This window comes from Tamandua tetradactyla, chromosome 5 (assembly GCF_023851605.1).
Source record: "Tamandua tetradactyla isolate mTamTet1 chromosome 5, mTamTet1.pri, whole genome shotgun sequence".
Classification (NCBI taxonomy): Eukaryota; Metazoa; Chordata; class Mammalia; order Pilosa; family Myrmecophagidae; genus Tamandua; species Tamandua tetradactyla.
In genome coordinates, this window is record NC_135331.1 from 70,284,156 (window position 1) to 70,311,740 (window position 27,585).

At 40.9% G+C, this 27,585-nt stretch overlaps 1 protein-coding gene across 2 annotated transcripts in view; it reads right to left on the minus strand.

The window, feature by feature from the left end:
- NCEH1 (neutral cholesterol ester hydrolase 1) overlaps positions 1 to 26,842 on the minus strand; it is an 85,835-nt gene extending 58,993 nt beyond the window's left edge. Inside the window, exon 1 of one of the 2 annotated variants that reach the window (XM_077161058.1) lies at positions 26,639 to 26,842. In XM_077161058.1, the coding sequence (XP_077017173.1) occupies positions 26,639 to 26,776 (138 nt within the window). In that variant the 5' untranslated portion in view covers positions 26,777 to 26,842. Of the gene's footprint in view, positions 1 to 11,785; positions 13,073 to 26,638 lie in introns of those variants that run through there. The other variant, XM_077161059.1, reaches the window with a different exon arrangement.
- Positions 26,843 to 27,585: the final 743 nt, after the last annotated feature.

The following is a 27,585-nucleotide window of genomic DNA, read 5'->3' on the forward strand; positions in this document are numbered from 1 at the left end:
AAAACACCTGGCCCCAAGGCACAACAAGACTATATCAGCCAAGAATAGGATAGTTTAGGGGTTCCAACTTCTGGATGAGGGTCAGACCCTTGTCTCTGCAGATGCAAATAAATTCTTAAAGCAGTCACCATTGACAACCTCCAAAGGCTGATGGTTTTGCAACCTAACCCTCTCACTCCCAGCACACCTCTAGGACTGCAACTCAATCTGGATGGGGGCGGGGGGGTGAGGTCAGGGGTATGTGGGGGAGGGTAACCTTGTCTCTTTCCAGTTCCTAAACTCTTTTTTTTACTGCCATAGGAAAAAAACAAGTAGTTTCCAATTGCCTACTGGCGTAGCCCCCGAAGTCTCCTATATTCCATGGGCATCTGGCTAGGAGAGGAAGAGCTGACATTGATATCTGCCCAAAGTCACACAGGTAGCGAATGAGCATTCCAGCTCCAAAGCCCTCAACAGTCACCTTCTACTGTTGCTCATGAGTAAATTTGTTCTCAAACCTACATCATTAAATTAGGGACTTTTACATCTGGAATGAACGTTTAGCCTCTCATATTTACATAAAGGGAAACTGAGGCCTGGAAAGGACAGATGACTCACCTGGGGTCAGGAGCTAAGGCTGAGCAGCTCCGGACCGAGGTGTCTCCATCAACCCCCTCCCTCCAGCTCCTCACCAGCACATTTCTCTCTCAAGCCTTCCCTGGTAGCACCTGTTTCTCTGCCCTGCCCGGTCTCACTATCCTTTGCTTTCTATGCATGCAGAGGCAACAGATGCAGTGAGCTTTCAAAATACCAATTTGAATTCTTCTTTACCTCTCTCGGTCACCTGTATTATCAATTAGAGTGTGAGCTTCTCTGGGCAAAATCTGGGTCCTGGCAAATTTTTTCCAGGGTATCATGTACAGCTGATCAGAAACAAATGTCCTACATGAGGCTACCGGAGCTGCTGGAGCGTCTCTTGATTGCCAGGACAAAAGGCATTTGTTCTCATTCAAGAGTTCCAAATAGCAGCTGACCAAAGGCAGCACAAAACGTCAAAACTTCTAAACATCAAAAACTTCTGAACAAAACCACCTAAATTCCCTTCTGCTTTATGGTGATTCAGAGCTTGCCCACGCGCACTCTGCCTTCACTTCACCGGTCTGTTACACTGGACATTCCAGACCTGTGATCTTCTCCCACGCTATGCAACTTACTGGAAGCAGCAAATTGGACATGACCTTTGAGAAAATGGTTTCTTACCTGGTATGTAATCCCAAAATACAGAAGGTAAATAATTTTTACAGATACCTACAGATGTCTGAAAGCCAGATTCAGATGATTATAATAAATTATACACCCTCTTGTAATTATTCAGATAGTTATAATAAAATACATATTATAATGCATTTCTTTAGTACCACGCTCTATTGTATGAGCCCTTGAACTTTCACTTGCTTGAATCTCTCAATGGCCTATGAATAGGAAGAGCGGGTATTACCCTCCATTTACACTCTCTTGAGACTTAGAGAAGTCAAATTCTTCATCCAGGATCATAAAGCTCCAAGTGACAGAACCAGGATCAAATTTACTATTAACCAAATTAACCAAAACCCAATTTACTACGCTCCAACACCCTGAATGTTATTCCGCAGAGCTCAGAAGACAATCACTAACTAAATCATCATTGAGAGCTGAAGCCTCTCTCTTCACACAGGTTTTGCTGCACTTTAAGTAAAAGGTTTAAAATCTGGGTGGGGAACGGAAGTGGGTCATGAAATGTGCCCCAAACTCTAGCTTACTGGCATATATTCTCTGGATGGACAGATCTGTCCAGCTACTAACCAGTCCTAGAATGCCACAGGCTTCAGGGAGAAAACACCACCCTGATGACACCTTGATTTGGATTTTCTTTTAGCTCAAAACCTTGAGCTAATAAACTTCCATTGACTAACCAGGTCCACTACTTCCTTGAGCAGGCTAGGAAGCTAAAACAAATGGATTCAAGATTCATTCTTCATATGTGTTTAGTCTACATCCAGAACGACAATGAACAATTTAACTTGTTCAATGTCTAATATATAAACTTCCAATCAAAATATCTGTACAACAAATGGGATAGCCAAATTGTCCTTCTCAGGCAGATATTTAGGCTAGATATTCCATTGCAACGAAAAGGGTTTATACCTATCTTTCATCCACTCGTTCAACAACACGTGTTTACTGCGTACTGGATACAGTGACTGGTGCAGAGACAAGAGGAAATACAAAGATGGACTCCATGTTTAAGAAGTTGTATAGGCTGAAATCCAATAATATGATAAGTATTATAGATAATGTTAGGCAAGACCCCTTCCCCCATGATGTGACTAGCCCCTAACTGATATCTCTACACAGTAGTTCCACAATGGCTAGCTTTTTATGGATATTCCCATAGCAGTTCCATAATGGCCAGCCCTTAATGGATATTCTCACAAAGCAGTTCTGTAACTGATCCTACACCTACCCTGCAACTGCCCTCCAGCAGTTACAGCCCTGCATGACCCTCAGGTATAAAGACGCTCTAATTGCTCTTCCAGGGGGACTGAAGCCCGACTTCAGACCTCCACTATACTGGTGCCTGACCTTCGCCTGTGGTCAGCCTGTCTCCCAGCCTTCCTTAAAAATAACAGGCAAATACATAAAAAAAGAAATAACAGTTTCCAGGTGGAGGAGCTAAGGACAGAACACCTTCCAACTAGGTCTTTAAGAACAAAGAACAATTTGCTAGAAAATGGGGAGATGGCCACACAAAGGTACAGAAAAGCAAGTCCTGCTTGGAAAGTAGAGATGTCCTACTGCTCTGTGGACCAGGGAGAAGAACTGGCACGGTATTTTAACATATCAAATAATTTAATGATTTTGAATCTCGTTTGAGGGGATAATGTTTAAGAACTTTTTACTCCAGGGCAATACCTAGAGAGGCAGATGCTGATTACCTTAAGAGATAGCCCCCCGACCCAGGGGACAAAAGGTGTGTGGTTCACCAATAGTTTGGTAAGTTATCAACCTTTAAAGTTCATCTGTTTTAAGAGGTTGCGAACTAGTTCTTTTATCTCTTATCTCTATCATCACCATCTCTCCAAACAAACTGTTCAGTTCATTGCGAATAAAAGGGTGGTCCATAGACTAGTGACACCTGAAATGCAAATTCTTGTACCCTAACTCCTCTACCTACTGAATTAGAGTCTCTAGAGGAGCCCAGGAATCTCACCAGGTGATGCTACAGTACGTTGAAGTTTGAGAAACACTGGACTAGCCAACTCAAAGTTGGAAACAGTTTTCACCGAGCCTCTGATTTTATTACAGATTTCCTCTGCCATGGTTAATGGGTGAGAAACATTGGAGGCGCCGCCGGCAAGGGCAGGGCTTGCGTTGACAAGCTGCGGTAGAACATTTGGATGACCTCCTTCAGGCTTGAAGACACCCTGCCCTGAACTTTTTCAAGACATCTCTTCTGGGCGGCCGCAGACCACTCCTTTCTCTGCACAGAACTGATCTCTTTACACTGTTTGTGTTCACACCAGTCTTGAAAGCACCTCGGCCCTAGCACCTCTCCTACCTCCGGGTGAGGTACTGCTTGTGGCCACTCCCCCGTGCACTCTCTGAGGGAAGAAACCCGATCTGAATCATCCCGAAATCCAAGCTCCCAGGCTGACGCGCAGCCCGGGCGCAAAGATCAGTGGATGGGGCGGGGGATGGGGGGGCTAGGGGGTGGGGGCGTGAGACTCACCCGAAATCAGCCGGGGAAGGGGGAGGCGTCTCCTTCCGGGCCTCGTGCAGCTGCTCGCAGCACCCGCCGGCTGCCGGGCCGCGCCGCGCCTCCCCCACCTGCGTCCTCAGCCCGCGTGGCCCCTCCCCGCCGCGTCCTTCGGGTCTAGCTCCCGCGCACGGCCTCGGTGGGCGCCTCCCTAGGCCTCTGCCGCGTCTCTTCTCATAGGGCGGGTTCTGCAAGCGAAGGACCTGCGTGGCCAAGCCGGGCGGCCGCGAGGAGGTGGCGATGGCGCAAAGCCGTGAGCAGGGCGGAGACCCCAAAAGCGCGGCTGACCGGATGGCAGAGGAGCCACAGGGCCCGCAGAGAAGGCACCGAACCACCAAATGACTTTATCGACAGCCTGCCTAGCTCGGTGAGATGCCGAGTCCTTGCCCTCAAAAAGCTGCAGAAGCGATGCGATAAGACCGAAGTCAAATTTGATAAGGAATTTCAGGCTCTGGAAGAAAATTATAATAACATCTATTAAGCCCTTACTCGCCTAGATCCGTGAGCTCATAGGCGCAATGGAGGGAGGGATGTGCGTGGACTTCAGAGGCTCAGGACCGGGAGGAGGGGGGAGAGGAGGGGGAGGAGGGGGGAGAGAAGGGAGGAGGACACAGAGGAGGGGGAGGGGGAGGATGTGGAGGAGGAAGAAGGGGGAGGAGGAGGGGGAAGTGGAAGAGGAGTTTAACACAGGGGATCCCCACTCCGAGGTGTCTGATGACGCCGAGAAATAAGAGGGGGCAGAGGTTGAAGAGCAGAAAGATGAAAGGAAAATACCTAAAACTTTGTTGAATATTGGTGGACTTAAAAGGCCCAGGTTTAAAAAAAAAATGAGAACCTATTCTAACGCTCTTAAAGTGTATTAAATTGAAGTTATCAGCTCCTGGCCAGCCCATAAATTTCAGATTTCATTTTCATTTTGAACACAATATATCAAAAGTAAGGCATTGAATAAGGCAAGTTACCTTAAAACTGTATTTTCTTGATCTCCCCTGCAAAGATTAGAAAATTGAGGCTTTTATAAAGAGTATCAAATAGATGTGATATAAGGAATATCATTTTAAACCCATTCATCGCACTTTGACACTATACATTGGGACACCCAAGCCAAGACTGAACACCTACCTGATGCTTAGTTCTTCAACTGCTTTAGCCCTCCTGAGGTTTCTAGTTATGAAAAACAAAAACAGAATCCCTGACAAATGCTGTTTTTGTTTAAGACTTTGCTTTTGTAACCCAGGGATAGGCTTTAGACTCCAGAGTGTTGGGATAGAGGGATCCTGTGATGGAAATCATGCCACTGCTGATGAGGACACCAGAAAATTATTGTCTCTCCTGAGGAATGTTCTGAATTTAGGGAAACATGGTACATGTATACAGAATGGTGTATAACTTGAATAATATCTCCAACACATTGATTCATTACTTAAAATCTTCTATTTATGTGTTTTCTTGATAGTGTATTTACAAGGGGCTAAAAAAAATTAAAATCATGTATTAAATTATTTAACCTAGCATTTTAGGAGGATTTTCTGGAAGAGATGTAAAATGCAAGTTGTCTAAAGCAGGTGTATACAGTGTTATATAAAGTGTTTAATCCTTGTAAAGTCTTTGTCATGTAGCTTTTAGAGCATAGCTGTGAAAATTACAGAACTCTTAAACTAGTCTGTTTGAAACAAATATTTACTTGAAGAACCAATCCAAATGTGCGTCCCTGTGCCCAGCTGAGAAACTAAGAGGGTTTGAGTTTGCTTCTATTAGCTGTGACTTCATTATTAAGCTATGTAAATGTGCTTATTAAATATAAAATGATGCATATTCAAATTTTACTGCTTGAGGAGGGGCTGGCAGTTGAGGATTTTCAGGGAGAATACATTTAATGTAAAGACTTTCATATAGCTTTTTTAATATAGCTTTTAAATAGCTTCTTTGTGGGTTTTGAACTGTGTGTGACCCAGGGATCTATAAAGAAACATAAGCATAAAGTTGTTAACATTGTGGTGTTAATAAAATTCAATATTTTCAAACATTTTCCTCCTCATACTGTGTATCGGGTAAGACAGGTGACTAAGCGTAGTTTCTTTCTGGCAAAACTTCACTGGAAGTTACTACTTTGTCATTCTTTTATAACTTAAAATGCTGAGAAGCATTAATAATAAATGTTTGCATAGGCAACAGTTCTTTGTTTGAAGCTGAGGGCCCATCTCATAATGAAAATTATTAAAACATAATTTTACCTTACAAATACCCATGGAAAATTAAGATGGCAGAAGATTGCAAATAAACAAAAATAAATAAAAAAGAAGAAAGAAAGAGAAGAGGAAAGAAGGAAGGAAAGAAGGAAAGAGAGAGCGAGAGAGAAGGAGAGAGAGGAAGGAAGGGCCCACTAAAGTGTAGTTATCCAAATACTCTGCTAAGGAACATAAAGCTGGATGAAAGTTATCAAGTAAATCAATTCCTCAGGAGAGTTCATTATAATCTAGTTCAGATGCCTACTGGGTGTAGTAGGAAAACTAAGCCACTGTTGACAGAAGAAGCCAGGTGAATAGATGCCGTCTAGTCTGTGCAAATCTGTAGAGATGTCCCATTGGCTGGAACACTTTAACAGTGCCACTAAAGATCTATCTTCACTTAACTCCCTCTAAGCTAGGTCCTGGCCTTCATTTCCTCATACATCTTTCCTCCCCATATTCTCTTCTTAACGACTCAATCCTTATGAACATAAACCGGGTACAAATTAAATCATAACTTTAAATGCAAAAATGTCCGTGGATATAGATTCCCTTCCTTTGGAAACTGAGATGCCTCAGTGCCAGAGAGGTTAGGTAACTAGCCACAAATTTCCAAGTTACTGACAATATTGGGATTGGAGCCCAATGAATAGGGTTCCTGGTTCATTTACTCCATTAAAAAAGTCCCAGTTTATCTCCGTTTCTGTGACCACAGCTTTCTTTTATTTTCCCTTTCATAACAAAATGGCCTAATTCTATGATTTTTTTTAAATTTCACCTTCCCATCTGCCTCCCAACCTAGGGCATCCATGTTTTGACAACATCGCTACAAATACTTCCTCCAGTCACTTTTGAGGTGTTTGATCTGACCCCTGAGCTCTCTTTGGCATCTCTGTCTTTTTAGGCCTTTACTGCCTTTCTACATACTGAGAATACTAGAATGTTAGAGCTGGCAGGGAAACTACATTTAGGACTTTCCCAAACTGAGTCGAACAGCAGTTTGAGGAGTTAATTTTGCCCTGAGTACAAAGAGCAAAGGGTTCAAAGATGCTGTGATCAGCTGAGCTTGGAAAATCTTGCAAAACTCAAGTCTTCTCTCAGAAATTCACAATGCATATCCACTTTATAAAGACAGGGTAAAGTCCCCGTAGTAAAACAGAAATTTATTTCTGTTGAATGATCTCTTTACTCTTGTCAACTTCCTTTCAAACTGACTTGTGAAGGTCTTGCCTGCTTCTTGATTTAAGACTTGAGAATGAGTCTGGCATTCTAATGACTTCTTAAGGTCCAGCTTTAGGTTTGGGGACAGAGCCAGTCCTCCCATCTAGCAAGGAACCCCAGGCTAGGGTGTGGTCTCTAGTATTGGTTCTTCTTTGTTGGATCCCATTCTTTCTGACCTTTAGCATACCCAATATGCAACCCTTTGCCCTGGGACTGATTACAAGTGTCCATATAGTGTATGCTTGTTGGGGAAAGGCAGAAGGGTGGATGCTTGATCATATTAGTTCAGCTTGACTTTACATCCAATCAGGACACAGGGCTGTGCCAGGTTTCCTCACTTATACAACTTCTATGCAATTCTAAATACTGGGACATGGACACACAAAACTATAGTAAGGATGTTTCTCGGGAGGTTCCGAAGAAGCAGTGGAACAAGCCCAGAGCAAAGTGTTCTTGAGAATATTCAAGAATGACACTCTTCTGTTGGGGTCCTAGCTTTTAGGTGAAAGGGTTAAATGAACCTGGGCCCTCCAGGAATTTGGTGGTATGCAGCTAAATTGCTCCTTTCTTCACCAAGCCTCCTTTTCATGTTCTCCTAAATCCCAACCTCTCTCCCTCCCTTTTCTCCCTTTCACTCTTGGCTCTCTAACACCAACTCTCTCCAGTTGATTCTAGAGACCCTAAAACACCAGGGCAGGAGAAGCTGGGATGAACAAACACAAAGAAGGGGTTCTAGGAAAGCTGAAAACCTGCTTTGCATAAAGAGAGGTGGGCCAGCATTTGTTCAAATTGCTAGCTGCCTTTGGGTTTAGGCATTTCCAAAACAATCAGGATGTGAATGGACAAAAATGGTGAGAATTAAAGGGTAGTTGTCAGATAGCTTTCACTGACAAGAGGTAGTCTGTACCCCTCTTAACAGCTCCTTTATTCCAACCAAACAGGCCTCACAGTTCCCAAACTTGCTGTTCCTACCAACTCACTGCTTACTGACACCTCTAGGCTTATACACCTGTATTATTTTATTTGCTGTTGATTATGTTTTGCCTCTTCATATAGATTCTGAACTCCTTAAGCACAGGAACTATTTGGGACACTTGTGGGGAAAAAAAATTACTCAATAAATGTGTCAGTTACATGAAGCATTAAGTGAGTATATACCATAGAATGGAGGTCATGAATTCATGGAGGAGCTTCAAGGGCCAGGCCAGCTCATGTAATTAAGTAAGACATGTGCAACTCATCGGGGAGCAGTAAGGCTTGTGACAAAGTGGAAAAATATGCTGACTAAGGTGATTGCATAATGAGGGAATTCTGACCTAGCACTGCCGGATGACCCCATTTTTCAAGAGAAGCAGGAAGCCTACATCGTTATATGAAATATCCTCAGTTTTAAATGTTGGGAATAAGTTTTAAATGTTTAATATACAGTGTGGGCCAAAAATAACATACTGTAGGTCCATCTCTGACCATCAAGCTGGTTGTTTGAAAGTCAGATCACATTTTTTAATACAAATCATGATGCATTATTAAGGGTGCTGAATCCCCCAATCTGAATGATAAATTAACCAAGGCATAAAATTAAAAATAATTTGATGTTCAGTTGTTTATTTTCAATTGTTAATGCACAGCAGAAGCTTAGAAACAATAGAAATGGGCAGAGGTTCTGGAAAATCTAAAGGGGATTTACGGGTTCCCTCAAGGACTCAGAAGGCAATTTGCTTGCTTCTTTTTAAGTCTCTCTTATTTGTTTCAAAACATAGGTTTCCTTTTCCTTGATTTGAGTATAGTCTTGTCAGAGTTAATTATGGTTGTTTTTGAGGGATCAAGGAATAAATGGGGGGGTGAGGATTAATTTTCTAAGATAATTAACTGAGTTGGAGTCGGAAGAAAAGATGAAAGGGAAATAGATTAAAGAGTATATTTCATATATACTATATATGTATAAAAGAATATATATAGGAAAGAAAATTGGAGCTACTGAAATGCTGTCTCTCTCACCAGAAGGATTTAAGTGGATGCTGCTTTCTACACCGACAGAAGACCAGGGATAGGTTATTCAGAAGTTGATATAACAATGATTGGTACACAATACCGCGCTAAGGGTCATGGGCAATGCGAGGGCAATTGCCACTGGTCCTTCTCCTTGACATTATAAACACTGGTGGTAATCCACAGGTGCTCCAGACATGGAAGGCTGCTATGTAGCACAAAAACCAGGATTGAGGCAGCAGGCCTCCAGGAACATTCCGCGAAACTAGAGCAGGCTGAGACTAAGGGACCGTGGTTTCGGGAAGCAAGTGATTTATTAGCTTGTGCGCACAGGGGCCCAGGTGAGTCATCTCGAAAGTCTGAGCCCCAAACAAAAGGCAACCTTAGCTTTTATAGACTGTACAATATGTTAAAGACAAGGTAAACAATTGGTGGATTTAAGTTGAGAATGGCCCAGGGCTTATAGACTGTACGACATGTTAAAGACAAGGTAAACAATTGGCGGATTTGAGAATGGTCCAGGGCTTATAGACTGTTGAGGGGCCCCCACCCCAGGAATATCTTATCTTGCCTATGTGCATTTTCACCAGTTCCTGAAGACTAGGGGAGGGGGTTTCAGGATTTTCCACAGAGAGCACAGCTAAATCAGAAAGAGGGGGAGGCCTGCCTGCTACAGCTACAACTCAAGCACAGGTGGAAGCTGATGGTTCTCACACAAACCAAAAACCAAGGCAATTTCCACTGCACGTACGTGTCTTAATCCTTGCAAAAGGCGCGCACTGCGGGAGTGGCTACCCTCGATGCCAGTATTTTTCCAACTGCCTTCTGAGGCTTTGGCTCACTTCTTGGAATACCAGTCATAAGGGCAAATCCTCCTTCCCTGAGGTTGAATTCAACTTCTGGAAAAGCCAAAGGTCATTGAGAAAACAAGGTGTGTATGAAGCAGAAGGATCATATTTCGGTCATAAACAAAATGGCACCATAAAGCAATGGGACTGATGTTTACAGGAACCTCAGTACATCCATAATAACCATTACAAAGTACCTACTAAAGATTTGTAGACTTATGTCTTAGTTCTAGCAATGGCTAGATGACGTATAGAGCCAACACCCTCCGAGGAACAGGCGCTCTGTTTACAAGTCCCCATATTTCCCTTTCAGGGCAGCAGAATGGAAAGACAACAGGACTGAAGTAGCCAAACCACGCTGGAATCCCTATATGACTGTGGAAAATATTATTTATCCTCCCAAGTATTTTTTTTTAATGAAAATTTCCTTAAGTATAAGAATATAGAGTATGAGAACAGGAATTACGCTTATTTACCACTCTTTCCCCTGAATGAATCCTGGCACGAAGTAGATGTGCAATAAATAGTCACTGAAGGAATGAGCAAAGATTCTAATGTATGCCAATTGTTTTCAATGAAATTCAAATTAAACAAAGTATTTAACTTATTAAATTAACAAGTTTTTAAAAAAATAAATTACAACAGTTCAAGCTGGAAAGAATAGAGCAAAACTGGCATCACACGTTTTTGGAAATTAATTTGGAAATAAGTAACAGGACCTGCAAAAGTATTTATACCATTGGATCGGGTAGTCTTACTTTTTGGGACTCTCTTGAGGAGAAATCCTAAAAACAAAAAGATCATATACATAAATATGTTAACTGTCATATTCTTTATTACGGCAAGGAACTCAGCTATCTTCAGTGTCTGACAATAGGAGAGCAGCTCTTTTAATTTAGGTTAAAAATTTCACATTGCTCTTTGTATCCATCACAAAGAAAGATGGGAATATTATGTAATATAATATGGAAAATCCTTCCGGTATAATTATGCAAAAATTATAAAATTGGACTGTATGAGAGTATCTAACAAAAGACAACATATACACAAAAAGAGACAGAAAGGAAATACAACAAAAAGCCAGTGGTGATTGTGTTAAGGTGAAACTGTAGGTTATTTTTTCTATTTCCCAAGTTTTCTGTCTCTTGATTATATACCTTTAATAAAAAATAATTCACTCCTCCTAATTTACTGAAGGAATTATGCTTGTATGGAGAAAAATATAAATGCAGCTGTGACAGTTGGGGATTATAGAATTTAAAAGACATTCTCCACCCTCTGTCCAAACAATTTCTCTACTCACGTTCCCACACCACACTTCCTGGTATACACCCTCACCAGCGTAACCTGACTGACTTCCCCAGGCAGTATACACTTTCCTCAAAGAAACAGGAGGCTGAGTGCAGTCTGCTACTGGACATTTCCCTGGGTTCCCCCTCATGACCAAATGCCAGCTCATCCTTCCATACCCATCTCTAGAGCAATCTGTCCCACTCACCCCAGACAGGCACTCCTGCCTTGATGCTCTCTGGTAGTTTTCAAACTTCTGTTGTTGAAGGTTATTGTACTGTCATTGATTTCTTAATATTTCTCTTCACCTTTGCTCCCCGAGGTCCAGCTCAATATTATTGTTGAATGAATGAATATATTGTTGCTTATGTTTTCTTTTACTCTTTTATCTATTTTATCTAAGTTCATAACTTCTGAAGAAGTGGGCAGCTTACCTCTTATCATTTTCCTACTTGGGCTTTCCATAGAAAGAAAACAGGAATCTGGGGCAAATTCAAGCACATTTTGCTGGTTGGTCCTATTGAGAAACAAGGTACAGAGGGATATCATCAGTGCCCTCTTGGCAGTGGAAGTTGCCAGGGACTTTTGGTGGCTCCTATTTATTCACTCAACAAATCGTTGAGTGTTTACTTTGTTCCAGGTAATTTTAGGGGCTAGGTACATAGTGATAAACCAAACAGATATGTCTCCAACCCTCACAGAGCTTACAGCCTGGCAGGGAAGACAGACTCATTTAGGCAAAGTACTTAGGAGAAATTAAACAAAGAGACAGTCACCAAGAGCAGTTTGTAATATGGAAGGAAACAACAAAGTGGAGTGAAAGAGGAAGGTCAAGTTCTCTAATTATACCACCCTCTATGACAAACATACAAAAAGTGTTTGTCTCCAGTATGGCACCACAGCTGCCAACAACTGCAGTTTCTTGTTTGTTTCAAGCTTTTATTAAACAAAGAATGACTTTGTGATATAATATATTATGGACACAACAAGAAAGTCTGGCAACTTTTTTAAGACAAAAAAAGAAACTACTAGAACCAAAGAACAGTAGAAAAACAAATTGTTTTTAATTGAATTATATATTTGTTCACCAAAATTTAATGTCACTGCAAGGGTATGTAACACAGAATATTTTTAATAAGTAGTTGAATGCTTATTTCACCAAGCAGTGCTTATTCCTGTAAATCATAGGCTGACTGTATGCTTTCGCCATCTTACTATTAGCTTACTTAAAGTCACCACAATTAAAACAGTGAAATACACCTTAACAACACAACACTGAAACTAGTTCTATCCATGGTTCAATTATAAACATGCTCTGTAAAGATCACCTTAAAAATACAAACCTTGGGGGTGCAAGGATAGGTCAGCGGTAGAATTCTTGCCTGCCATGCAGGAGACCCGGGTTCAATTTCCAGCCCATGTATTTCTCAAAAAAAAACAAACAAGCCAACAAAAACAAACAAAAATTCAACAAATGGTGCTGCAACAATTAGATACGCACATGGAAAAAAAATGAAATATGACCCCCCGCATACAGCATACAAAAAAAAAAAGTACAAATCTTTCATTGAAATACTCGTGGTCAATGAGAGGGAGGGGTAAGGGATATGGATGTAAGAGTTCTTTTTTTTCTTTTTCTGGAGTGATACAAATGTTCTAAAAATGATCATGGCGAAGAATACACAACTATGTGATGATATAGCCATTGATTGTATAATGTGGCTGGACTGTATGTGTGTGGATATTTCTCAATAAAATATTTTATATTGTATATTATATTTTATATATATATATATATATATATATATATATATATATATATATATATATCTTTCAGAAACTCAATAGAAGTTGTTCCCCATTTGTGCCATGGCTCCCACTTCAGACTGTTTTGTTGCTGTTCTTTCTTCCTGGAGTGCCCTTCCTTCCCTGTCCATCTGCTGTGCTTCTTCTCATCCTTTAAGACCTTGCTCAGCCAGCACCCAGCCAGCTCTCCCTCTGGGCTGCTCTGTCCACATCCCCTGACATGCAGGGGCTCCCTCCTCTGGGCTCCCCCCGCATACACCATGCTCCACAAACTGCTCTGCAGCACTCAGCATGTATTTCCACACCAGACTGCAGGCACCTCAACATCTCCACAGTGCCTGGCACATTGTGGGTGATCAATAAATGTCTGCTGGAGAAGCACTGGCACTACAGAGAACAAGTAAGGTATCGTTTTCCTCCACAAACAGAAAGCCGAGGGGCTGTAACAGGGTAGCATTCTATGTTTAAGTGTAACTTTGATTCTGTATGAACAGACTTGGAAAACAAATCCAGCTCTCGCATCTGCACATAAAACCACAGGAATCGATCTTTACTCAAAAGCTGTTCGACGACTTGAAGGGTCACAGGTGTGTTGACATTAGAAATGCTACCCACAGTGCCTGCAACTCTCTGCAGCCTGAAAATGGACAAAAGAAGAAAAAGAAAGAAGAGGGTGGGGGAGGAGGATGGCAAAAAGGCATCTTACCACCAACAGCATCCAATTCAAAGTTCAAAGTTTAGACAGGTAGAATTTGCCTAAAAACATGCTTTTACAGAAACAGGAAATATTTAGAGTAATTGAAAAATAATTTCAAATTCCATCAGTAGGCATAACTGGTAAACAAGCTTTTTTTTTCTTTTACTCAAGAAATGTTCTTCATTTAACTTATAGAATTGTGCAATTTTTATTGGCTACATGAGGAAATAAAATAGACAACTCATTGGTTTTGGTCAGTGTGGCTGTTAATCTGTCACATAAGTATGTCCTATAAAATCCTGACACTCTTGTAAACCTCCCTGGCAATGTGGGACAGAAATCCTAGAATCAGCTGGGACTCAGCATCAAGGGATTGAGGAAACCTTGAAAGGGGGAAGAGAGAAATGAAACAAAATAGTGTCAGTGGCTGAGAGATTTCACACAGTTGAGAGGTTATCTTGGAGGTTATTCTTACGCATTTTATAGGTATTTCCTTTTTAGTTTACGGTGTATTAGAGAGGCTACAGGGCATTGCCTGAAACTGTAGAGCTGTGTTCCAGTAGCCATGTTTCTTGAAGTGAATGTATAATGATACAGCTTTCACAATGTGATTATGTAAGTGTGAAAACCTTGTGTCTGATGGCTCCTTTTATCTACGATATTGACAGATGAGTAAAAAAAATACAGATTAAAGATAAGTAAATAACAGGGGGAACAAATGTTAAAATAAATTGAGTAGATTGAAATACTAGTGAACAATGAAAGGGAATGGTAAGGGGTATAGAAAAAAAAATAGGGGGAACAAAGGTTAAAATATATTGAGTAGATGGAAATAGTAGTGGATAATGAGAGGAAGGGTTAAGGGGTATGGTATGTATGAGTTTTTTCTTTTTTCTTTTTGTCTCTTTTTCTGGAGTGATGCAAATATTCTAAAAAATGATCATGGTGATGAAAAAAATAAAAGAAAGCAAAAAGTTAATCCACATAATGGGAGAAAATATCTGTAAATCATTTGTCTGATAAGGCTGCAGTATCCAGAATGTAAAAAGGACTTGTACAAGTCAACTACAAAAATACAGACAACTCAGAATATGGGCAAACAACTTAAGAAGACACTCCTCCAGAGAAGTTACACAAATAGTCAACAAAGTACATGAAACGATGCTCAACATGATTAGGGAAATGCAAATCAAAACTACAATGAGTAGCACTTCACACATATTAGGATATGTGTGAATATCAGCAAATAAATATTTTTACAAAACAGAAAATAACAAGTGTTGGCGACAAAGTGAAATGTAAAATGGTGATATGCTGAGTTACGATGGTGCGGCTGCTATGGAATACAGCTTGGAGTTCTTTAAAGGGTTAACCAAAGAATCAGCCTGGGGCCCAGCCATTCTACTCCTGGGTGCCTTCCCAAGAGAACTGAGAACTGTGGTCAAACAGAATCGTGCCCACAAGAGTTCCCAGCAGCTCTGTCCACACTGGAAGCAACTCCCCAACCCTTCCACTGATGAGGGATGAACAAAGAGGAGCACAGCCATTCAATGGAACACTACTCAGTCACAAAGAGAAATGAAGAAATGGCACATACCACAGCATGCGTGGACCCTGAAAATGGGATTTCCTTTTGGGGTGACAAAGATGCATCACAAGGTATGGTGATGTCTGCAAAACACTGAATGTTCTAAATGACAGTGAATTGCACAGTTTAAAATGGATAAAATGGTAAACTGAATATTACGTGTATTTGACTACAATACAAAAAAAAAAAAACACCTACTAAGGGTTTCTAAGAGTGAGGGCCCCTCCTACCCTCGGTTCAACAACACTGGGCATTATCAGTATTTTAAATCTTGGTTGATCTCGCTGGGAGGAGGTTTACATTTTAATTTGCAAAACTTTAATTATTAATGAGATTGAATAACTTTTCATAAAATAAAAATAAATAAATAAAACAAATTAAAAATGCTGATCCACTGCCCTTGACAAAAGTATAGTACACATATTTGAGTGTTGTACTAACTGTAGAATTAAAGGCTATCAATCTACAATGAAACAAGTTGAATATTCATCTGACGTGAACTTCATTTTGAAGCAGACAGGAAGAACTATTTAGTACAGAGTTTAAGATGTTTCCACATATATGAACCAACCAACAAAAATTTGAAGTTAAGTTACTGAGGAGAGAAGTCTGTATTTCATTCATTTATATTGTTTCAAATATATAGAACATAATATGTGTCATTTTAAACAGTTTTAAATGTAAAATTCAGTGGCATTATTTGCATTCACTATATTGTACAACCATTACCATTATCTATTTCCAAAGTTTTCATCATCCCAAACAGAAATTCTATATCCATTAAGCAATAACTTCTCATTCCTCCTCCTTGCAGTCCCTGGAAACTTCCAACAGACTTTCTCTGTTTCTGTGAATTTGCCTATTCTAGGTAGTTCTTATAAGTGGAGTCATACAACGCTTGTGTCTGACTTATCTCACTTAGCATATATGTTTTCAAGTTTCATCCAGGTTGTAGCATGAATCAGAGCTACATTCCTTTCCATGACTGAATAATATTCCATTGTACATACAGACCACCTTTTGTTTATCCATTCTCCATTGATTGTGAATAAAGTTGTGATGAATATTTGTGTGCAAGTATCTCTTTGAGCCCCTGTTTTCAGGAGGGCTGGGCACTGTCTATCTTGTGAATTGCTATATCCCCAGCACTTGGCACACAGTGGCTGCTCAATTAATGAATGATAGAGGCCTTGGTAAATTTCTACTATGATGCTGGTCCATTAAAGATACCTTCTTCAATAATGTTAGAAGTCAAAGTCATCTTCTCTACACTCTGTAGGCCAGATCTCCAGGCTCCCCAGACCGAAATTCCATGAGCGAATCCAAAGCCTTTATTTAAGGAAAATAACCTCTTCACTATCTTCACACTGTGGCTAGTTGACCCACCATCAGGACTAGAATTCAAGTCAAGTGTTTTAATCTTTATAACAGATATCATGTCACCAATTGTGACCCACTTAGGTACCTAAACTTTAAGGAACTCTTTAGGTGATAAACAAAATTCTAAGTTGACTTCAGACCCTGGCAAAGCTTGCTAGAGATATCTGATATAAGACAGTGATAAGCTAAGGCACAGGTAATTTCTCAGCTATGAGGGCACCGACCCCAGAGCTAGTTTACCTGGATTCCAATGCTGGATCTGCTGCTTCCCACGTGTGTGACTGGGGCAAGTCACTCAACCTCCCTGTACCTCAATTTCTCATTTACAGTATAGAAATCATAATAGTACTCATCTCCCAGAGTTACTATGAAGATGAAGTGAGTTAACATGTTATAAAGCATTCAGAAGAATAAAAGTTAGCTATGATAATGATGATGCTGATGATGAAGGTGACAACTCATTTAATCAGTTAGCGCATCAGCAGACTATGCCCATGGATTCCAAAACTTTAACCAAGAAGTTTTGAGTTCTTGCTATATGTCAGTCACCACGCTAAGAATTTTACACAACTAATCTCATGTAATCCTCACAGCAAACCTTGAGGAAGGAACTGTCATTAGCCCCACATTTACCAATAATGAAGCTAAGGCTCAGAGAGGTCAGGTTGCATGCCTAATTAGTCACCCAATTAGTAAGTGCTGAATGTAGGACTTAAACACAGTAGCCATAACAAACAACAACATGTTAGAAAGAGCCATACCTGTGTAGAAATTCACACACCTCAGAACAGTGGCAGATTAGCAAGAATAATGGGGAAAATAAGAGAATGAGAAACCAAATATTACTATAGAAGTATACTACAGACAATGGCCAAAAATCAGCTATGGATCAAATATATGTATGTGCCAGGTATGGCTCCAAGTGCTTTACATACTGATGAACTTTTGATTAAGTTCAGGACTAATTTACTAGCTCAAGAAACAAACTCACAGGTTAAATACTTTATTCAAGGTCACATAGCTAGAATGGTAGAGTCAGGATTGGAACACCCTGCTCCTAAAGTCCATGCTTTTAAACACCATGACAGTATTCCTCAAAGTTTGGTAAATATGCCATCAGTTTCATGAGCTTTTTGTGAAATAAGGGATCTCTATAAACAATTGGGTTTGGGACTCACTGTATATTCTATTCTCTCTTTAAGATTCAAAATACGTATTAGTATGGTAGGAATTCTGAAATGCTTGACTGTTAAAATAAAGAAATCTTGATTAACTTTGATTAATGTATGCTTTCCCAATTTTATTTAGCCAAGGAACACTTTCTATTGTGTAACAAATTAATGAGTGAAGGGAACGAGGGGAAAGGGGATGGGATGGGAGAAGAATGAACAACCATAAGAGTGGATTCCAGCAGGCCTGGGTTCACAGGGAGGCTCACATAGCACCTGTGTGTCGTGACCCAGTTACTTAACCCTGCTGGGTCTCTATTTCCTTTCTGATAAACATGAGGAAAATAGCTTCTGTTTTGCAAGGTTGTTGTGTTTATTATTCAGAAGATGTTATCCATTATTAGGCAGATATATGCCAGCTATCTTAATCTACCCAGAGCAGAAGACTTGCCTTAAGGTCAAGGAAACAGGGAGAACTGCTGCTCTGGACCTGTTTCTCACTAACAGTGGAAGTGACTGAAACCTTGGGACAAAGTGATCCTATCTTAGAGCTGATGCATCGTCAAGAAAAAGTGAGATACACATCTTAGAAAAGAAGACCAGAATATTCAAAGGAAAGGTAGTTTGTGTACTAGGCCAGGGACTATATTTGGGTAAAGGCGACTGAGAAGAGGGTTTCTCAAATTATTTTCTTATTGGCCACTCACCAGTCATCACATTGAAGAGGAAAGGTAGAAAGATATCAAATGAATGCGGGAAATTTGCCAATGGTCTTTAAAGGAGATGGCCGATACTTATAACTAAGGTTTAGCCAGAAACAGGCACATAATTCATTACAAATTTGAAAACAAGCATAAACTTTATAAGATATTATGAGGAAGTCAGAAACCCAGAAACCAATGAGAAATTACCAAAAAAACCCCACAAAACTTGCTGAGGACAACAAAAAGCCATTTTTGGCTAAGTTACAAGTCATAAACACATGGAATAGTTAGGCCAAACCCTTGGGGCAGATGGAGTAACAGAGAAGACTGAAAGAAAGCAGAACAAAAAGCAGTACCTACTGAATTCTCATTTTCTTTTTCTTTGCCCCATGATGTATGATCTTCAAAAAAAAAAAGAATTAAAATATAAAAAGGGAAATTAATAATTTTGTCTATGATAGGTAAGAAAGTTTGTAATTTGGAGGGGAAAACTTAGGACAACCAGAGAAAAACAAAGTGGCACCAGAGTATAAAGACAGAAATTATAGCTGACTGTGGAAATTACAGAAGTTCTCAAAAGAGATGTTTTTTGAGTGAGTGTTGAAAGATATGCAGGCTGTTGGCCAAAATAAAAGGGTTGAAGGGCATCAAAGCAAAGGGGACAGCAGGAGAAAAAGTGTCACTTACAAGTTTGGATCCACAAGGCTGCATTTAGCAAAGTGGAGACAGGTTGTAGAAATTCTAAAGGCCTGCTAAGGGACTTAGCACTTTTATTCTATTGGAATAGGGGATAGGGTGTGGGTGAGTAGGGTGGGATGAGATGAACTGGAGGGTTCACCAGATTTGAGCACTCAAACAAGTAGCTCTGGGATCGTTCTACAAATCTGACTTGATGCTGAATGTTTGCAAGTCTAGTAAACATAACTAAGCAATCACCCAGGTTTGTCTGGAATAGTTCTGGTTTAAAACTGTTACTGCAGCACGATTATTAAAATTAATCTCTTTCATTCTCAAAACTTTCCTGGTAACTACATACCTAGGGTATGTGAGTGGACCATCTACTTGTGTTTAACAGCAATAATTATAAACATATTTATTATACTAAACAATTTTAAGATGGAGAATTTCCCAACAGATGCCCCGAAATGGGCTACACATTTGCCACAAAATATTAATGCTTAGGGGTTTTCCAGAGAAAAAAATTTTTAAACCATTTTCATAACTATTCAAAAATGATCAGAGTTGGCATTTAACATGGAAACCACTTAATAACTTCCTTTATAAATCTTATGAATTCTGTCATTCAAAGCCCATAGATTTCCCTCAAATTTCCTCCAGTTTGCCGCATCGTGCCGTACAAATATATCTTTTATATGACATTAAAAAGATTGGGAAGCATGGGTGTAGTTTATTTTACCTGTGGGGGCTCAAAAAAGTATAATACAAAGAATGTACTAGAGAAAAAGTGCTCACGAACACTCCCACATGCATAGCCAAGGCTGGAAGAGCCTGTCAGAGAGAGCACCAGCAGACAAAAAAAGGCAAATCCAGCACAGAGAACCTTATTTTCAGGTCAGCATAGCCCAGCAGTGAGAGGACAAAACAAAGGTCAGAGAAGTTGGATTCTAATCTCTGTTTTGCCAGCATAACTAATCATGTGGTCTTGTCCATGTCACTGACACTTTCTGAAATTCAATTTCCTCTCCTAATAAACAGAAATATCTAATGCTAGCTAGTTTTTATTGTAAAAATAAAATGAGATGCCTAAGTGAAAATCCACTGCAAACCCTAAAGGGCTACATAAATGAAAGATATGATAAAAATCATATTATTTGAAGTCTCATTTATCTCGGGACTAGCCTTTTTCTCTCTCACATCTGGCATCCTCCAGAGGTGTGACCTTGATCCAGTCTTACTCTCACTCCATAAACATTCATTCTCATGACTTCCACCATCATCCATTTGCTGACCATTCCCAAATCCATTATCTCCAGCTCAGACTTCTCTCCTATGCTCCAGACTTGCGGAGGTAGCTGTTTACAAAAGCTGTCCTGGTCTAGGGCCACTGATGCTTCAAAACAAGCCCTTCACCCTTGGATCTGCTCCTTCTCCTAAGTGAGGGTCAGCATCACCATTCACCAGTTACCCACTCTGGAGACTGTTCTAGGAAGTCAACGTTGACTCCTACCTCTCCTTTATTCCCTACTCTCCCCTCCCTCGCAGCTCTGGGCAGCTTCTCTCCAAACCAGCTCCACAGCATTACCTGGTGCTCTAACCACTCGCCTGGATTACTGTTTCCTAAGTGGTCTCTTGCCTTTGCTTTTGTTTTCTTGAACTCCAGTCCCTGCACTGCCACTTGAGAAGTACTGTTCTTAAACTCAGATTTGACCATGTGACTTTCCTGCTCAAAATCTTTCAATGGATCCTTTCTTGACCCACAGAGCCCTTCATTACCTAGCCATGCTTTCCTCCTGTCTCATCTCTCTGACTTCTGGACTTCATACCCAGTCAGTCTAAACCACTTTCAGTTCCTTAGCTACATCATTCTCTTCCACTGGAGCCTTCACATACTGCTCCTTCTGTCTGGAACACCCTTTCCCCCTTTCTTTCTCCTCTCCTTTCTCTGCCCCCCACCTCCTTCACCTGACTAGCTCCTAAGGAAAGGCAAATCTCTCACAGCGGTGGGCTCTGGAGTAAGACAGGCTGGGTTGAATCTAGACTCCATCTCTCACTGGCTGTGTCATCTTGAGCAAGTTACTATTCTTTGCATTTCAGTTTCCTCCTTTGTTACAAAAGGAAAATAAAAATACTGGCCTCATAATAATATAGTATGGAGTTAATATATCTCATGTGAAATACATAGCACTGTATCTGACCCAGAATAAATGCTCACTATGTGTTTAATAGGTTAGTTATTATTACTCAAGCTTGATAACTCAGATTAGACATTGACATGAAAAAGAAACATTCCCCAGTGTCTGGTCCACATTAGAGGCTCTTGCATCAACCCATAAATTCCTTTTTCATAACTCTTCTGTCATTCAAGTGCGCACTGTGTAGCCGTCAGTTGATTTATCTCCCTACACTTGACTGTAAGATGCTCAAGATTAGGTGTCTTGTGCATTTTTGTTTCATCAGCTCCTAACATTGGTGTTCAATTAACATTTATTGAATGCATGACTTCCAGATGGTAGGGTTTTAATTTTATTTAAGAAGCATCAAAAGAATAGATCATTAACAGTTCAGAGTACGAGACACCTTAGATTAGGTAAGGAATATGGCCACATTTCCCACTTCGAAATTTCCATTACATTCCTTCATTCTTTATAAGCACAAAATGAAGGAGAAAATAAATGGTGGACAATTCCCACATTTTTATTTGGCAGTAAGAGTAAATATATGCCTACTATCTTAAAAGGAAGTGATTGTATATTATTAGAACATTTGAGAATGATTAACTGCACTTTAAAACCTCACAGAAATGTCTTCAGCTCAAGTTCAACCCACATTTTGGAAATAGGATATCCCATTAAAATAAGAAAATAATAATGCTTGGTGATACATCTGTAGAAGTGCTAACCAAAAAAAAAAAAACCCCAGAAAACTATAAATTAGGCATCGTCTTACATATCCAGCAGGTGAAACTATCTGACCTTAAAGTTTGATTGGATCCACCAAGAGCTACTTTATACAGAGATCAGCTCTGACTACTCACCTGTCAGAACTGACACCGAGTTAATTCTGCCCTTGAAACTATACTTAATGCCTTTTTGCTGCCCTGTGTTTAAAAAAAAGCCTATCAAATCAGTTAAAAATTATTGTGGCTGGTGAATTCTCTAATTTGCATGAAGAAATGTTTCATCGCAAGTAGACAAAACTTTTTACCAATGTTTTAAAGTTAAATTTACCTGATATTTGCACACATTCTAGTTCAAAACTCTTATTGAAAAGGTGAACAAACTAGAGAGTTCTGTGCGGTTTCCAGCAGAGTTGGCATTCAAACCACACCCACACAGCCCAAAGGCATGTCATGCAGAGAGTTGCAGATGAGATAACCTGAAATCTCACCAAGGTTGGGGGGCATTTTACTGAATGAAAAACCTTGCACATCCAGTCCAAAAGCACTGTCATCCATAAAGAACAGTGGGAACATTCAGCAGAAATACCAACAGCAGGACCCTTTCTTTTACATTATGTCATTCAAAAGAAACATAGCACAAGAATTAGTAAACGCGTAAATGATCAAGGTAGAGATCTAAGACAAACTAAATACTTGCTCTACACTCCCTTGAGACCCTGTTTTTACCTTTAGTCACCATCTTTATCACCCTTAATTATACATAACCTCTCCCTCCTATGAGCTTAGGCACTGCTACCTCTTCTTTGATACTTGCCACATCGTAGTCTTTTTTAGTCCTATAGAGTAACACGGCTCCTCCATCCTACTAGACAGAAGTTCCTTGTAGGTTATTTGGAGGTCACTGTCTCCCCAAAGCCTCACTCAGTACATCTACGTTAGGTCAAAGCAACTGAGCATGAAACATGGCAAGGAAATAACTATACAGACAAGCCTGGATGCCTCTTCTAAGAAATGTGATGTTCTTTATAGAATAATTAATAGTGTCTTCCTAAATGGTCATTGTAGAAAAACTAGATAATACAGATATGAAAATTGAAGATGTAACTTTACAACCCGGAAAAAAAAATCACTATTTATATTTTGAATTACACCTTTCAGATTTTTTCTATACATACATATATAGATATACATCATTTTATATTTTGATATGTGGAAATCTTAAATAGGATAATGGTATATATCTTATCTTGTAAGCTTTTCCCACTTTACATACAGTATAAATCTTCTGCTGGTTATTATTATTTTACAACCTAATATTTTGACTGCATAGTATTCCAAAACATGGATTTTACCAAATTTACTTAATCTCTTATTGTATACTTAGATTGTTTTTAAGTTTTCATTCTTTTAAACAATGGTGGAAAAAATAGCAAAAAGAAAGAAGGAAGAAAGGGTGCTAAGGGTATTTCTGTTAAATGCTCCTCATATTTCTTATGGATGACAGTGCTTTGGACTAGTTGAATAAGGTTTTTAATCCTGTAAGATATCCCCATCTTTACAACTACAGCTTTGCCTATTTCTATGTGTACTTAAAATAAATTCTCCCAGAAGATTAAAAAAAGAAATCAGGGCGGGCCGCGGTGGCTCAGCGGGCAAAGTGCTTGCCTGCTATGCCGGAGGACCTCGGTTCGATTCCCGGCCCCAGCCCATGTAACAAAAACGGAGAAACAGAATACAATAAAACAAGAAAATGTTTAAAAATGTTTCCCTTTCTTCCTTCTTTCCTTCCTTCTATCCTTCCTTCCTTCTCTCTGTCTTTCCTTAAAAAAAAAAAAAAAAAAAGAAAAAAAAAAGAAATCAAAGAGTAAACACACCTTTAAGGCTTCTGATGGATAATGCCAAACTGTTCTCAAGAAATGTTCCAATTTACATTTCCTCCAATGTTATACATTTCCCAATATTTTCCCGCACTTGGATTATCATATTTTTATACAAAGCATTTTGAAATCAGTTTTCAAAACCTCCCCAACTCACTCATTTGACCGTCTAGTGTCCTGCTGCCCAATCTTCACCTACACTGCTCCCCTGTATTTTCCAGTTCTACTTTTGTTTGTGCTTTTCTACTGCTCAAGTCTTATGAAGGCCTTGCTATACACCCTGAAAATTGCCTAGCTAGTATTTCATCTCCTTAGACTCTTAGAGCCAAAGTAACAACCAACTAATCTGATAAACCAATCCATGCTAATATGAAAGGGCTCATTCTTAGCAACATGTATGCAATATAACCCATAATATACTATCTGCATCTGCAATGCATATTATTTATCTTATAGAGCAGTGGTTCTCAAATTTTGCTGCACATTGAAATAAACTGAGGCGCTGCTAAAAACACTGATGCTCAGGTTTTACCTTTCCCCCACCAGAGATTCTGCAAAACTGATATGGTGAGTAACTTGGGCATTGTGATATTTTAAAGGCTTTCCAGGTGATTCTAATGCAGCATGCACAGTTGAAAAGAATGTTAAAGGGAGATACTAGGTAATCTCTTCTTAGGTAATACTGGAGGGCCCCAAGAAATAAAAAGGTTATGAACACATTCTCAATAATTTGACTTACCTGCACAAGACAGAGCTAAGAAGGGGGAGAGGGAAAGCGTTTGTCAATGACAACAGCATAGCAAAAGCATTCATATTTATCGATGCTAGACAGGTGTTAAGTGGGCAAAGCAATCACCTGAAGCAGTTTTAAATACTGTACTTTTATAATTGAGCCAATCAACTCAAACTAAAATTATTTAAGTAACAAACTTTAAATGGCACTTCTCAAGGCTTCAATGATTACTTCCAATTTATATCTGTTTTACTGTGTCAACAAATTTGTGCAATCTACAGATTTCGCCGCTAAATTCATAGTGGACCCTTCGGGACAACTGATAGAATAGCCATGACAAGTACTATTTCCTAGAATCAAGCATTTAAATACAGAACGAAAACCTTAGCACAGCCCTACAAGGATGCTCAGCCATATTTTACAGGGAAAACAGGGACAAGGTTTTACAGGGGGATGTAAGTAGACTGTCTGCCTTCAACCACCAGCATGTGGCCAGACTGGGATGGTATTCAAGGAGGCCTCGCTCCAACAGTCATAGCCTCTTCCCCAGGAAAATTCAAACCAACACCGCTAAATTTTTTTATACTGGGTAAAATATGCTTCCATCTGGTCTGAATGATCTTTCCGGTATTTCACAATTCAGAAACGAAGTGATGTGTCGGTCTGTCTCTCTCTCTCTCTCTAGTTGTCATTACTAGAAGGAGTTTAGGAAAATAAGAGATTAAAGCCCAAGTTTGGGGAGGGGAGGAGACTAGATTTTGCTTTTATTGAAAGGAGGAAGGGGGAAGGGTTATAGTTGAGGTAGAGCAGCCTGCTCAGAAATACTGTCCAATCATGAGGCTCAGCCTCGGCTGCAGACCGTAGTTTAGATTTTAGATTCTCTGGCATGAAACACAATGCCACCTACCATGGAATAAACAAAAACAGTTATATTTTTCTGCCTGTGGGTAGAACAAAAACACATACCCATGATAACAGTAGGGAAATGCATCCCTTCTGGAGTAGGCCAGGGTATGGTGCCTGGTTCTGGCAAAAATTAACTCCTTGTCAGCCCGGGACAGAAAAATAAGCGCTGCAGGGCAGGCAGAAAACAAAACGCATCCTGGAACACCGGCCGTGCCCGCCGAGCCGCCTCTCCCTCCGTGGCCAGGAGGCCTCGGCCACCTTACCGTGTATGAAACCGGGGGTCGTGTGGTTCCCCAACTATTTAGAGGAGCCCCACCTGCCGCCCCGGGAGCCCACGGTCAGGGGACACCGGGAAATCGCCCGTGCCCGCTTCTGCTTTAAAGGCCGATGCACATTTCGGAATCCGAGCCTGTTTTACCCTAGCCCTTCTAAAATATTTCTCTCTCTGTCTGCAGGCTCCTACAGAGGAACGAGAATGGGGGAGGGGTGGTCTTTAAAATACGGAAGGATTGTGGTGTTTTACACTGCTAACCAAGAAAGAGCGGGGGACGTTTAGGACAGACGAAGGGATTAAACTGCTGCCAATTTCTATCCAAGAACTGCGCCTCCTCGGTGCCGGACGCACACCAAGGAGTCCTGGATCCACCGCAGCGCCAGAAAAGAGGAGGCGAATGCAACGACCTGAAAATGCAACGACCTGAAAATGCCCGACCTTAAAGCGATCGCCTCTCTGCGTTAGGGAAAACATGCATTCTCGTGGGACCACGGTCGGAAATTCCGTGTCCCCCTGCAAACACCGCGGGAATAAAGGGGAGAGAGAGAGAGCCAGCAATGGGCTGCGTCTCACCACTTGCTGCGCGCTCCGGAAAGTGGCGTCCAGCAGCATCAGCTTCCAGGGGTCGGACACGGAGCTGGGCAGAGGGATGTAGACGTAGTAGGCAGCCAGCGCCAGCAGCGCGGCGAGCAGCACGCAGGACGCCCGCATCCTCCCGGGATTCGGCCGCGGCGCGGGGCAGCGAGGACAAGAGCTCCGCGCCGCCCGGGAACCTTCAGCAAGTTTGCGCCCGGGGCCGCGCCTTCACGGGTCTTCTGCGCCCCAGAGCCAATCAGAGGCGGCGTCGGGAGGAAGTCGGCGCGCGGCGGCCCCTGCGCGGTGTCCTTGCCGAGTGGCTCAGCCGCTCCAGGACTGCGGGCTCGGGGCCGCTCAGCGGACTCTGGAGGACGCGCGTCCGCATTGCACGCGAGTGACGAAGGGCGCAGCCTGAAGGTGGTCGGGCAGCACCCAGTCGTTCAATGTAAGGAGCCCCTGTTCAGAGCACGTGGGTGATTTTTACTCCAAGTGGAGATAATTGTTGCGAAAGAGCCTACAAAACCCACTCTCTTCTAGAGCCCGGCGTGCCACGGACGTCAGTTCTAGCTAAAACGTGGGCGAAAGAAGATAGTTACGCATTCCGGTAGCTCAGGCAAGGAAACTCAAGTAAACCTAGCTCCCTAATCTTGGCTTCCAAATCCCATACTCCGAGAACAGGAACCATGGCTATTTGGAGAAAAGGCTAATTTCGGGACTGGGGCAAGTGAAGTACACAATGAGCCTGAAACATCCTGTTGGACCAGAAAATAACGCCGTGCCCCCAAATTAGAGTTGCTGATCAAAAGGGCACAGGTGGCATTCTTCTGAAGGCCAAATATGGTATCATTTTAAACATCAAAATAAATGATAGTAATGGATTATAACCCATTGAGTAAATAAAACTCCATGAGCCTATACTAATATGAGAGAATAAATGAATGAAG